Source organism: Chlorocebus sabaeus, chromosome 8 (assembly GCF_047675955.1).
Source record: "Chlorocebus sabaeus isolate Y175 chromosome 8, mChlSab1.0.hap1, whole genome shotgun sequence".
NCBI classification, from domain to species: domain Eukaryota; kingdom Metazoa; phylum Chordata; class Mammalia; order Primates; family Cercopithecidae; genus Chlorocebus; species Chlorocebus sabaeus.
The window spans coordinates 72281615-72296547 of record NC_132911.1 but is presented as its reverse complement, the minus strand read 5'-3'; the positions used below and the strand labels follow the sequence as shown (position 1 = coordinate 72296547).

The 14933-nt window shown below is 38.1% G+C and overlaps 1 protein-coding gene across 2 annotated transcripts in view; it reads right to left on the bottom strand.

The window, feature by feature from the left end:
• The window catches only part of PREX2 (phosphatidylinositol-3,4,5-trisphosphate dependent Rac exchange factor 2), a 287857-nt gene that overhangs the window by 125326 nt on the left and 147598 nt on the right, over positions 1 to 14933 (bottom strand). The window contains exons 24-27 of one of the 2 annotated variants that reach the window (XM_008000802.3): positions 10317 to 10539; positions 9028 to 9235; positions 3072 to 3251; positions 669 to 763 (exon numbers count right to left, since the gene is read on the bottom strand). In XM_008000802.3, the coding sequence (XP_007998993.2) occupies positions 669 to 763; positions 3072 to 3251; positions 9028 to 9235; positions 10317 to 10539 (706 nt within the window). Of the gene's footprint in view, positions 1 to 668; positions 764 to 3071; positions 3252 to 9027; positions 9236 to 10316; positions 10540 to 13010; positions 13406 to 14933 lie in introns of those variants that run through there. The other variant, XM_008000803.3, reaches the window with a different exon arrangement.

Genomic DNA, 14933 nt, shown 5'->3' with positions numbered 1-14933 from the left:
TGCACAGTTCTCATGTTCACAGAGAGTTCCAAAAGATTTAATAGCTCCTGGGATGTTATTACTTCTTCTGAAGGCAGAGTGACCCCTAGAAAGGACACTTGTTAATTATTCTTTCAAATTATGTTCCTCCAATGGTTGAAGAGTTGAAATAAACTGAATAATCAAATATCAAGATTTTCCCTAATTGGATGAAAAGTATTTGTTCTTAACACATACAAGATAATATATTTATAAGATAATTATATCAATCTGTTTCTCTCATTACCCTCAATCCTCATCATCCACATATAAAGCTAGCTTAGGTGAACCTGCTGTCTTTAATGCTTCAAACTCCACACCTGCCCATCCCCATCAACAATGCCTAATACTTTCAGTATGTTTCCTGTGTACCTATAATCCTTTGTAGAACCATAAAGAGATCATAGAGCATATCTGAAGATTACAATTAGTTTGCTTATTTCATTGTGTTTTAATTCACTCCCTTTAAAATGGGATTGGGAAATAGACTATGAAGCACATAAACTTGAAATGCAATATGTGTGGCCACAGAGAGTGAATGATAAAAGGTAAAAATAAAAATTCATATGGATCTAAGAAATTAAAACCTTAAAGTTATCTCCTATAGGACTAACATCAAAAAGCCCACAGGCCTTCACCAATGAACACACCTGAGTCCATTTCATCACTGTGGAAATAGGAGCTGCATTGGCTGCTGCAGATGCTGGTGAAGGAGGCGATGGAATTCCTATTGCTGTTGCAGTCACTGAAAACAATAAGTTTCATGTTACTGTAAGAGTGCAACTGCCCAGGTGTCCCTGCAATTTCTTATGACATAAATTTATATCAGTTATATTTATTAATATGTTTTAGAGGAAGCTAAGAGAAAGATAAACTTGTTCAACTCAGTCTATCTTACCTTTTAAAGATGGCATATTTTCGATTCAATTATATTTCAAATTTTCTTGTATCACATAATCTAGTCCCAAATGATTTTTTAAGGGCAGTTAGTTATAAAACTAGGAGTCACACCAAACTTAAAATTCTTTATAATCTGTTTCATGATATATGCCGGTAATTAGATAACTTGCTAATAGAGACAAAATACCGTTTTGTGATTTCTGTCCCTTTCTGATAGCTTAAATCATAACTTATTGGTTACACTCTGAGCTTCCTTATGGAGGATAGGGACTTTGTCTGTCTCCACCTCAGAGCTTTTAGCACAGGGAAGTGCTTGATAATGATGAATGCCCAAGGAAAGAAATGTTTAAAATGTTTGTGTGTGAACAGGGACAGATTTCAGAAATAGTGCAGGAGATAAAATATTTTCTTTCCTCTCAGAATAAGTAAAAAGGACTTTCTTAACTTTAAATTTACATTTAAAATTTCTATCTTAGCCTAGAGGGAAACTGTCAGGGTAATTTTAATTATCTGATAACTAGAACTTGAGTTAAGGAAGTATTTTTAGATGTGTAATTTCCCACCGGGAAAAACCCTACAGATTCCTATTAAAGAGCAGGCTGGGATGCTCAGAAGTGAAAAGTAAATGAAGTGATAAAAGTGGTTAATCTGTCTGATCTATGATTAAATCTCCAGAATAACTCTTATGTGTTCATTAAGATCCTTTTTGAAAACATAGAAATTGGAACAGTAGAGTGGTTAAGAGACAAACTGGGAAGCCAGACCACCTGGTCTCATAGGTAAATGATATCGGCCCTCCGGGTTTCAGCTTCCTGATATGTAAAATGGAGTTCCTATCAGAACCTGCCACCGAGGGTGGCAGTGAGGATTATGTAAAATCTTCCTCTTCCCCCATGTGTTTGGTAAAAGTATATTTTTAATGTTAGCTCCTAGTTTGTAGCTAGTTATATATACTCTGATGAGAACTTTGATTACTATTGAATCAATATCTTTTCATTGCAAAACACTGCATAATAAACGACTGAAGAAGATAGTTTTTGCTTTCAATTAACATAAATGAAAAAGATGTTAAAGTTGTATACACAGCTTATGTGGCTGGTTATGACAGTCCTTAGTGAGGTATCAGGTGATACACGGATTCAAGGAACAAAAAGCACTTTCAATTAAGGAAGTTCATGCGAGGAGACATCATTTGAAAGTCTAGTAGGAAGACAAAAACAGAGTTTGGAGGGAAAGTCTTTGGGGTTGAACAGGGTCTCCCAACAAAATTCATGTGGTTGAAAAGTGATCCCTAGTGCCTCAGAATGCGACCTTATTTGGAGATAGGGTCTTTACAAAGGTAATCAAGTTAAAATGAGGTCATTAGGGTGCCACCTTGAGCCACCCTATAAAATGTCCTTATAAGAAGGGGAAATTTGGACACAAGATACATATGGAGGGAAGAGAATGTGCAGAGACGCAGGGAGAAGATGGCCGTTTACACGTCAAGGAGCCAGGCCTGGCACGGATCCTTCCTCCACAGCCTTCAGAAGGAGCCAACACAGCCCACACCTTGGTTTCAGATTTTTGACCTCCAGAACTGTGTGAAAATAAATTTCTGTTGTTTAAGCTGCCCAGTTTGTAGTAATCTGTTACAGCAGCCCTAGAAAACTAATACAGAAGGTATCCAAGAGAGTGAAAAACACAAGCTTTGTCTCAGAGGTAGGCAAGGAACATTAGTCCAATTAGTTTGGAACATAGAAAATGAAAAGAAAAGAGAGAAAAAAAGGGCCAAAAGAACTCCTATTCGCTATCCAATAAACCAGTGACAGAAACAGATAGTTGAAAAAGATGTTAATCCCTCAGATTAGACACAATTTTCTTATTTGCTATATATGTTACATAATCCATATACAGAACAACGCTCCCAAATTAGGCTCACACCACCACAGAAAAAATGCTTTTTCCAAGCTATTCATATTAGAAAAGGGAAGGATTTGAAATATTACACTGTCCCATTATGCTTTGTCTGAGGTCGGTAATAACAAGTGATGACTGTGAAAGACCAACTAAAAAAAAAAAAAAATCCAAACCTTTTTTCAAGATTTTTGTGGAAAATCCAGCATCACGTTTGACTTTCTTGAGTAAATGAGTTTGATGAGTTAGTGAATTACCTGTAAGAGTCTCTGTTGCTGATGGTATCATGACCAGAATCTTCCTGTTCATCTCCTGCTACATTAAAACAGACCCGTTTGCTGTTTCGTTCTCCCTTCTCATTGTCACTGTCTGTTGGTACTATGCCCTCCGATGTCTTACGTTCTAATTTAGGAGAATATGTTATTGAAGACAGAAGGCTGCAATGTAATATTAAAAAAGTAAATGCACATTTTCAAACTGTCTGCTATAGATAACTACCTTATTTGCTGAATACAATAGGCTTACAAATATTTCTAGAGTGCTTCAATGTTTCATATCAAATAAATATTCTACTGCATAAAAAGCATGTCATTCAAAGTTCACTTGTTCTTCACAAAACGAGTCATACAAACAGCATAATTTAGACCAGAAAAGCTTCATTGAAATCCAGGTTGTGCCATGCATGACTACAACTAAAACAAAGCTGTGGTCGTTTTATTGGATACTTGTGAAATGGGGATAATGAGAATAACTGGCTTCCATGACTGCTATGAGAATGAATATTCCTGGTGCATAATGGGTGTTCTCTTTAGCCCCTGGCCATTAGCACAACCATCACCACCTTACGGAAATACTCAACAATCTTCAAAGTGCTAGCCAAATATTAAACCCAAACTGTAAACGGGCCTTAATGTCCTCACTGGCTCACATTCAGTATTAAAAACCCACCTATCCCTCTACCTGTGCCTTGGGTTTCGCCCAGGCATTCTCTATTTGGCAGGGAGAATATTGGATTGTCAATCCCTCTCCCTGCTCCTACAAACAGGAGTCCTGGCCTCGGGGATTACAAGACAGCAAACAGAGTTACACACAATGTGAGGATGGGGTAATTACAATCTCCTCTGCAAGCCAGCCAGGATGAAATGTCCCAAATCTGCCCACAGAAAGAAAGAGCTCCTCCACTTGGCTCCGGGGTAAAATGCTGCAGTCAGACTGAACTGTGTGAAACCTGCTGAGGACTTTGAGTAGCTGCTGACTCCAACACTAGGCTTGAACGTTTGGCTGTGGCATGTTTCTGTTACAACTAACTCAAAATTAGGCAAAAATGGAATCGAACTTTATTGTCAAACAGCATGCTAAAAAATTTGCAAAATGAATTAAACCATGTCTAAACAAAGGACCCATATAGGGCTTCTCAAGCCAATAGCCATCTTCACATTTACTAAATACCTATGATTTTCAGTTCCAATCACTAGCGCATATCTTGGTTCTCATTTTTCCATAGCAATGTAATGTTTGTTATTTCAAGACTCTGAAGGTATCTTATACATATTCCATAATGTCAAACCCAATGCTGTGCATTGAATAAATACCTGTTAAGTGATTTCACTAAACACATTTATCATACCATGCATTGCTCTTGGTGCAGTGGATATAGTAGTTTATAAAATACACAAACGGGCCAGGCGCCATGGCTCATGCCTGTAATCCCAGCACTTTGGGAGGCCGAGGCGGGTGGATCACATGAGGTCAGGAGTTCGAGACCAGCCTGGCCAACATGGTGAAACCCTGTCTCTATTAAAAATACAAAAATTAGCCAGGTGTGGTGTCGTGGCGGAAGACTGTAGTCCCAGCTACTTGGGAGACCGAGGCAGGAGAATCGCTTGAACCCTGGAGGTGGAGGTTGCAGTGAGCAGAGATCATACCACTGCACTCCAGCCTGGGCAACAGAGCAAGACTCCATCTCAAAAAACAAACAAACAAACAACAACAGCGACAAAAACAAAACACAAAAGCCCCTGCCTTCTTGGAGCTCAAATTCTACTGAGAGAAGACAAGTAAAAACAAGTAAACTTTCTAGTATATCAAATGGCAGCAAATGGTAAGGAGAAAAACAAAACAGGGAAGGAAGCGTGAAGCTGCTATTTCAAACAGCGGTGCAGTCAGGTCAGGTCTCACAGTGAGGTGAGATTTGAATAATATTTTGACATTTTATAGTTTTTAGACACCAGTGAAAAATTGAAGGAGCTATGTTACATTGCTCGAGGCCCTGTGAACATTTTTAATAACCAAAAGCTGTGGATGATTTTAAACACAGTTTTTCTCTTTGGAAAGATACTTTTATGTCGTGTAAGACAGATTGTCTATTTATTCACCCTCTCCACCCAAAAGATTAAAACATTAGACTAACTCCAATTATCCAAGCTCCATGCTGCACAGACAGATGAACTTTGAATATCAAAGAGGAAAAAAAATGCAGGAGTTCTCATTTTGCAAAGAGCCCTCTGCACTTATGTATCTTTTAAATTAGAAGTCATGGGGCTAAGCATAATTTTTTTCAAAGTTACATGAATTGTATTCAGATATTTGCTTTTCATTTAAAACAGCTGCAATCATGCTTGCATTGACCCTGTGGGAACAAGTGTTAGGCTTACAAACAAATGATAGAAAAACTGTATTTTAAACACCATGTTTTGCATAAAATTTCTAGATTCTGAAAAGCAACAAGGTATCAAACCATAATATTTGTGCTTGCAGAAATCCCTTCACTTTCGTTCATATACAATATTAAGTTACCTACTAGAGGTCCATTAATTAAAAGCTTCAGCAGCATGCAATTCCAGGTGAATCTCCTCCTTGTGCCATTGATAAAAAAGATTTTTGTATACAGTATGTTGCAATGACCTGTGTGTTTTTAAACACCATCATCATTGCTAACATCTGTTGAGCTTTTATGACAGTCACCATGCTAAGTCTTTAACAGGTATCAATTCATTTAATCTCTAAAACCACCTTATGAAGTAGGTATTATCATTATTTCCCCATTTTAGAGGTGGGGTAGGCAAAACATATTGTTATATACATTGCCTGTGCAAATTAAGCAGGATTCCCTCTCCCCGCATCTAACTCGCACACTCTGGAGGGAGTAGGGTGCATCCCAGTGTTTCATAACTCAACTCACAGAAGTTCTGTGAGAATGAAATAAGCCAACGTATATAATAGTGTAATCTTGCCTGGCACATAAGCACCTATAAAAAAGCTGGTTTTTATGGTGTGCCCCTCTTTTTGTGTATTTACTAGCAAAATGCTTGGGGAAACCTCAATGATTACTCTACCACCACCACCAGCATTCCTCTCTGTAACCCCCGGGTTACTAACTGTCTAAAAGTGTGGTTTGTTCATCACTCAATCCTGAGGCATCTGGCACCTGCAAAATGAAGTCTGTTCTCAAATCCCCTGGGTTTACCAGGCCCCTTTCCTCCCTGTGAGAATACACAAATCCTCTATTTTAAAACCCTGTCAAAGGTTTTGGACATTAATTATTTTTCCTTTTACTTATTTCTTGTACCTAAGTGTCATTACCCAGTAAATAGCCCATTAAAGGGCAAAAGTCTTTAACTTTCCAAAGTGAAACCAGAATCACAAATCCTTCATTAAATTCATTACATCATCTTACCTCATGTTACTAGACAGGAAATTCATCTCTAATTCTATCTTTGGGTCTGAAGCTAAGTAGGAGGATTTAGTGAAATGCCTATGTGTTAAAGGAAATTTCATTTCTGAGAGGTATTCCCAGGTGACAGAACAACCAGACTTTATGATAAGACAAGCTCAACCTCAGGACCTTTCACAGGGATGAATAACTTCTAGAAAAGCTAACACTGAGGTGTTATCAGGCAATTTATCTTAAAACTTGGCAACACATCTGAGATCTGCTGCTTCACGTGCAAAGACATCTCTGACTAGGAATAATTACTATAGGGTGAGAAAATTGTTCAGATACTAGATTTTTAAATAATGTGTTAACCTCGACTGCATGGCAGCATCTCTGAATATTAAAAGCAATGGGGAATCCAGGCACTTAAAACAACTGTACTGTTGTACAGCGATTTATATTGCACATTAAGTTGTGTGGAACCTATTAATACTTAGAATTAAATTATGCGGTGTACCCAAAGAAGACCAAGGTGGTTACTCCAATCATTTGCTCACTTTTTGCCACTTTTCTAATAAACACGCTCAGCGGGGTAAAGGTTTTTAGACTAACAGGGTGGGGAAAACTTCAGTGAAAAGTAATCATTTTAAGTAGTTTTAGTTAATAAAAATAACTAGTCTGCAACTAGTGCCTTAAATATAAACATTTTAAGCCAAGTAAAAGGAGCTCCTTGCGTTTACATATTTTTCCTGAAAATATTTCTACATCACCTGAACCTTTAAAAAAAATTCAATAAATTAACAAAGACAAAGCCTGGAGGATTGCCAGGCAGTGCTAGATCGTCAATGCATTAAAGATTAGTCCCTGAGCAGTGCCAGCTGAGGCACATCAATAATCTTGCCATTGACAAGACTCATCCCAAAATGGCAATAACAACTCTTGGAACTGGAAGTATGGGATTGGTCCAGATGTTTTCTTAAAATCCCTTTGAGGCCTAGAAGCTATGATTCAATGCCACAATTTATTGTCTTATTAATAAAAATTCTATATACTTCATAAATACCTCTGGGAGACAACAACTGGTTTTTAAAATATATCATGCAACAAAATCTCATTTATTAACTGAAGTAAAATATCATATCCTAAAATATAAACTTCTGTCACAAGGATTCCAACACAATTCAAAAATGTCATGCAATTGCTTAAAAAATACTTTCCTTTTCTCTTAGCAATCTTGAACTGTTTAATTCATCTGTAAATAGGAAAAGCCACAGTATAATACACAAAAATAGTATATTAGAAATAGAGAAACAAAATCTTAATTCTAAATCACTCATAAAACTTCAGAAAATTAGCAAAGTAAATACTAAATATTGAGGATAATTTTTAAAATACAATGCATCTAATATGATTTTGATCTCTAAATTTCAAAAACGTGTAAAATGAGAGATCATGTCAATTATGACTTCATCAGTATAATGTCTAATTACAACAAAGGCTTGGAATAAGGCCTAAATATTTTGTGTCAAAACTGAATTATCCATGAAATACAGGACGACAGGTGTGTGTGTGAAGTCAAGAGTTCACATCTGTAGCCATTTAAATCAACAACTTCATGAAGAGAGTATGATAAAAAGAAGACAACAATATTTCTATTATTTTCAGAATCTGCCAATCGGGGATATATTCAATAATTTCCATCCCTTGAATGGATGAGCAACCATTATATTAGGCAGTGTGCTGATTACTTTCTGTATTAATTTGTATAACTTTCATCACCACAAACTTGTAATTCATTATTATTACTCATTCACTTCTGTAGATGAGAAACTGAGCTACTTCAAACCCCACGCTGTTCTGACTATACAGAGCTGTCTGGACTAGATGTGAAGCATCGTCCTATACCATGATGTGACAAAGCATCCTCGCAAGCTCAGGTAATTCTCCAACCATCACATTCTTAAATAAGAATTAGAACTGATTTATTTGGAAAAGTGCTCATTAGCTGCCTCCACTTTCTCTTGGTTAAAAATACTGGCACAGATATTTGGGTTATTGCTTAGCAGGCCATGAATTCAATCAGAACAGAACAAGGTATTTGTCCTAGAGATACATAATTTTGCATTTACTCATTTAACAAGTATGTTAAGCATTTATTATACTTTATGCCTTTTATACATTTCTATTGAGTGCATATTCACCAAAATTTGTACCCTGAACTACAAAGAGTACAAGGAAATCCTCCTACAAAACTGGTATGCTTTCAAATATATTTTTCAAGGTAATATTTTTACACTGAGACTCATTTAGTATCCTTGTATAAGATAGAATTTTGTCATTCTCTTCCCTGGTATTAAATGCTTACTTAAAATATATACCTATACGTATTTTTTCCATTAAAAAGCATTTTTAAAGTTTTGGAATTAAGAGGATCTATATAATCAACACAAATCTCCTAAATTTCCAATAACTAAAGAGAGAATTATTGAATTTTTCTAAGTCACATGTTTACAGCTATTTAATTTGGCAAACTTAAAAGTGTAGTACAAAACACTTACTCATCTATTTGACAAACACACATCTCCACCTCTTTCAGTGCAGTCTGAAGTTTACCCAGCAGTTTCTGATAGATGTCTTGGGTTTCTAAGTCTTCTTCTTTCAGCAGATACCTGAGACCATGGCCATCCTGCTGTCCCAGAGACAGACCTGAAGGGGCCGCCATGGTTGTGATGGTGTGCTGAATGTACACCATAGGGCTCAGTTTCCCTGAGGAATTAAAGTCATTCCTTAGTAACATGTATCACCTTTAACTTATGATAACAATCCAGTCCAATTAATTTTTATTTTTTAATTGACAGATACAATTACATGTATTACATGTACAACCTGATGTTTTGATGTATATATGCATAATGCAATGACTAAATCTAGGTAATTAACATATGTATTACTTCACGTAGTTATCATGTTGGTGCTGAGAACACTGTATACCCACTCTCTTAGGATTTATCAAGAATACAATATATTAACCATACTCGCCATGTTATACAATAGATCTCTTGAACTTATTCCTCTTATCTGATTGAAATTTTATATCCTTTGGCCTGCATCTTCTCAATCCCCCACCCAATCACCCCAGGCCCTGGTAATCACCATTCTACTCTCTACTTCTATGAGATCAACTTTTTTAGACTCCTCATATTAATGAGATCATATAGTATTTGTCTTTCTGTGTCTGGTTTATTTCACTTTAACATAATGTCTTCCAGGTTCATCTATGTTGTCACAAATGACAGGATTTACTTCTTTTTATGGCTAAATGGTATTCCGTTGTGTTTATATACCCCATTTTCTTTATCCAGTCAAGCTAAATTTGAGATTCCATAAAATAAAATGCTGATCCAATGCTGAATTTAATTCAGAAATTAAAGCCTGTGGGGAGTTGTAATTAAAAACTAGAAGACAGTTTGATCCCTTGTCCTACTGTGATGGTACAGAATGGCATAGTGCATTGCTGCAGATGTTCCTCAGGTATTGTCCTCAAAGTTTCAGGGCCATTTCAGATCAGCACCTTTCACAGCAGGATGAGCTGTGCCTATCATACGCATAAGGAAAGCAAGAGCAATCATCCTTCTTAGAAGAAAAATAACAAAAACGCCTAACTCCATTTTCATTCAGTATACACTTAGGCATAATTATCCAAGTGATTACAGTAAGAAATCTTTCCTTTATAAAAGGTCATGCTTGTTTGCACACCAGTTATCTATTGAATTTCAGGGCTGCACGAATAGCTATGATTGCCTAAATGACTTTTTATGATTTGGTAAAGTTGCAAAAGCTAGCATACCTTGCTCCGAAGATTTGTTTTCTTTATCATGAGAATGATGCTTCCTACTATCCAACTGAACACCAAATGCACTTCCCAAAGAGGTTGATGTTTTGGGATAAGAAACTTCCATCACGTTGACATGGCAGTTGGTAGGGCAGAAATCACTGCTGTGCAGTGGGGAGATTTTAGATTTGGCCTGTTTAAAAGTAGGCCAGGCTCTATTCTTCAGTACACGAGAAAACTGCAAATTAAAGAAAACACAAAAAGCAGTTGAACACACAGTAATAACTCAGGCTAGTTTTTTTCACTTGCATCATTCACAACAAAATCAAAGGGAATTAAATCATGTCAACTTGAATGAGTGAAATCAATTATATGTTCTTAGAAATTACATTATTGTTTCAAAACTCAAGCATTCTTAATAAAGCCAAGCAATATAAGCAGCAAATGCATATGATTCCTTTGAAACTGTGATTGCAACTTAGGTGTTCAAAGAAATGAATTTCTGTGGCCAGCGTAATATACTTGGACTCAAATCCACAGGCTCCCAGCAGCTGAAAGAGCCTGACAGGGCAAATGGCATCCCAGGACACCAGGAGAGAATGCAGAGCTTCCAACAAGGCAAAATGGCAAATCAGGGTAGCTGCCAAGTCAAGGGTGGAAGAAGATGGGATGTCCCAAACACAAGCATAAAGCTAATCCAAAGCACCAGTCTGTGTACAGGTCAGACAGTAAGGTGTGGCGGCTGAGGCCCAGAATGGCAGGACAAATCTGTTTCCCATGCCTCCTGCTAATCACTGAGTCAGGATCAAACTGAAGACTAGTGTGCACTCTGCCTTTATGCTTTGAGAATAAAGTGATACATGATTTATATGACTTCTAAGGTAGCCACTCCACTGCTTCAAACCTTGCTGTGGGTTTCCATTCAAATCCATCTACTCCTCGCCAAGGTCTCTAAAGCAGCCCAAGTCGGATGCCCACCTAGCTTCTCTATCTCAAGTTTTCTTCCCCTTGCTCCCTAAGCTCCTTCTGGCCCTCACTTGGTTTGTCTCACACACTAACTACTCACTCTGACCCTTTCTACAGGCTGTTCAGTGGGCCTAGAATGTTCTTCTTCCTGCATTGCCAAACTGTTTCCTTTGCAACTTCAAGTTCTATCAAATCATCAAGAGGCCTTCCCTGACTCCTAGTCTAGATTCAATTTCCCTGACTACTGCTAAGTTCCAGCACACTGTAACCTTCCTATTATATAGGTATAAATAATTATCTTATTTCTAGCTCCCCTAGCAGATGGTAAACCCCATGAGGGTAACACGTAAGTCTGTTCTGTGTACTATCAGTAAGAGTCTGGTAGAGTTAGACTGAATTGTAGTCTCAAAAGCAAAGGATTGAGAGTCACTATCTACCTGTGTATTTGTTATAGCTGTCATAATAACTGATATGATGTTAGGCAAGTCAGTGTCTTTTTTGCATTCTTCATAAAATAATGGACATGGATTAAATAATGTCTATATTATCTTCTCCCTTGAAAACTATAACCATGATCCTATCTATCTATCTACTAGTAGAGTAATAATTTTGGCATGGATAAGAATAAAAATTAAGACTATGGTCACTGTCTAACTTTTCTAGATTCAATTCAAGAATAAATATCAAAATTCATATTTCATAAATATAAGCTCACCATTAGAACAGGGACTGTCTTATATGTATATGTGTACATTATGTATATATGTGATATATACACACACGTACAATGTGTGTATTAAACTGTCTTCAAATCGCGTGTCAGAAGCTGTGTAGCTCAGCCATGTGCCAGTGCACAGTAGGAATCTAATGGAACTGAATTGAAATGCAGGAAATTATTAACAAAATGATGAGCAAATTTAATAATAATGGATAGTGAACATTTATGCTAAACTTTTTTTAAAGAAAGGAATTTAGAGAACTCCTGACCTATCCCAGCACTTTACTAATAAAGAAACGGTGACTTAGAGGCTTATGTGGGACATAGAATTTAAGGCTAGATGCAAAAACCTTTTACAGTCAAAAGTTCTTTTCCACTGTTGTTGCAGGATAAAAGTCTCACAAGGCACCTACGGCACAAACAAAGGCACAGAAATCAATTTTATTAGGTAACAGCATCCACCATAATAGGAAGTTATGCTTCTCTTGCCTTCTTCCATTTTAAACAATTATCCATCCATTCAAAAGCAAGGAGAGAGGCATCTATTCCGGACTCTGTGCTCAATGCTGGAGATATAGCCCTTGCCCTCCTGGAGTTCACAGTCTAGTAGACAACACAGGAAAAACAATGCAATACTATTGCTATATGCAGCAATTGTTTATTGCAATTATTAGGCTGTAGCAAAAGTGATTGCAGTTTTTGCCATTAAAAGTAATGGCAATGTGCCATATATATAAAATACATGTGCCATATATATAATACAGTAACGCATTGCTTAACAATGGGGATGCATTCTGAAAAATGCACCATTAGGTGCATCTATCTTAACATAGAAAAAGTAGAGTTAAAATATAGTATTATAATCTTACGGGACCATCATTTATATATATATTATCTGTCATTGACTGAAATGTTATGCAGTGCACGATTGTATATATGCAATCATATAATACACGTAAAAGCCAGATAATTAGAAATTCTGTTACAAGCTGAAAAGGAAGTGAACGGGGTGATGTCATGAAGTGTTAATGGAGTGATCGGGGAGAGCTGGCAGAAGATTCCCTTGCTGGGGGACTGGCTTTCCAACTTGTAGCTCAATACAAATGCCGGGAATACAGAATGTCCCCCCTGCCCATATGCAGGAAGGGCTGTGTACTATGTCTAAAGGTGCCTGCACTGTGCCAAAGGGTAAGAGTCAGATAGGGGCGCTCTCTGCTAAGATCAGTTCTTGAGAAGGAAGGTCCTCAGGAATGCAGTGCTGTCTTCCATCCTGGGATATTCCTAAGAGAGGAGGAGGCAGGAGGAGGAACCCCATAGTCACAGGTACTGGAAATGTGCTGCTTACACTGTGAAGATCAAAACTGTGCTCCCAGACAGGATGCCATGCTGTGAAACTGTAAGACCTTTCTGAAACTCGAACCTAAAATAAGGAAGGTATAGTTCATGGATTGATGGTGGTTCGTGCATGAGAACATTCTGATTGTGCAAATGGGCCTGTAAACATCAACCTGCCTATCTTTTTAGCAACATCAAAGGAAACACTGAACTCATTAATCTGCTTTGGAGAAACTCCCAAGGAAAGGTTAAAAAAAAAAAAAAAAAATATTTTCCCCAAACGAAAACTGCAATTTTGCAATAAAGAAATGCACAGGGTGGGTGTGGAGAGAGGTGCATTGGGAGGGACAGGACTTTAGATATACTATGGATACTACAAGCCCAAACTTACTGCCACCTTTATTCATTTATCCAACAATGACTTCTGGAAGGCTCTTTGTGCATCAGGCACTGTCCTCAGCATGTCGGGTAACATCAGTAAACAAAACAAAGATTCCTGCCTTCCGGGAGGTTACATTCTAGTGAGAGGAGAGGTCAATAGCAAATACGGTAAGTCAATTACGTAATGTTGATAGATGGTAAATGTAACTGAAAACAAAATTGAGCAGCGTAACAGGGTTCGAAGTTTCAGAGGTGAACTGAAGAATGGATTACCAATTGCAACCAGGATGATCAGAACAGGCCTCACTGAAGCTGACATTTAAGCAGTCCAGAAGGAGGGGGAAGTTAGGGGGAAGTTAGAAATCTGGAAAGGGGTCATTTCTGGCAGAGGGAACAGCCAGTGCAAAGCCACAGGACTGGTGTATCCAAGGAGCATCAAGAAAACCAGTGTGACCAGAGCAGCAGTGAGAGGGAGGCAGAAGAGGCAGGATTGGAGAAGGAATGCAGGGAGGGAGGGCACAGATCCTGAAGGCCATTGAAAGGATTTGGCTTTGACCATGAGTGAAGTGTATAGCCACTCAGGACAACTGTGAGTTGGCCAGGAGCAGCAAGGAGACCACTTACAGAAGAGAGATGGCAGTGGTTCACCCAAGGCCACCAGCAGTAGAGGTAGGGAGAAAAGGCTGCATGGCTGAAGGTAAAGCCACAAGAATGGTATGAGAGAAAGGGAAGTGAAGAGTGTATTCAAGGTTTTAGGCTGAGCAATGGGAAGGATGGGCATAAGCCTGAGAAAGAGAAGGCAGCAAAGAAAAGGCAAACTGCAGGGGCACTGGGGTGGGGCAGGGGAAAGGTCAAGAGCTGATTTGGAACATGTAAAGTGTGAGATATTGATTAAACCCAGTTGCAGAGGTCAAACGGGCCGGGACCCTGAATGAGATTGCCAGGGGATTGCGAATGGAGAGAGAGAAGGAGAAGACAGAGTCCTGAGCCCTGGAGTTTTACCAAGGAAAGGGGAGGGAAGAAAAGGAGGACCAGCTAGGATACCACAAAGGAGCGCCCACAAGAAAGGACAAAAACTAGGCATATGTGGGGTCACAGAGAACTGCCAAGTAGAGGTTTACGGTCAACTGCATCAGATCCCACTAAGACAAGGAATGCTATCAGGACAGTCAATAGACTTTGGCAAAATACAGCCATTTCAGTTACATAGAGGGGAGTAGAGGCCCATTGGA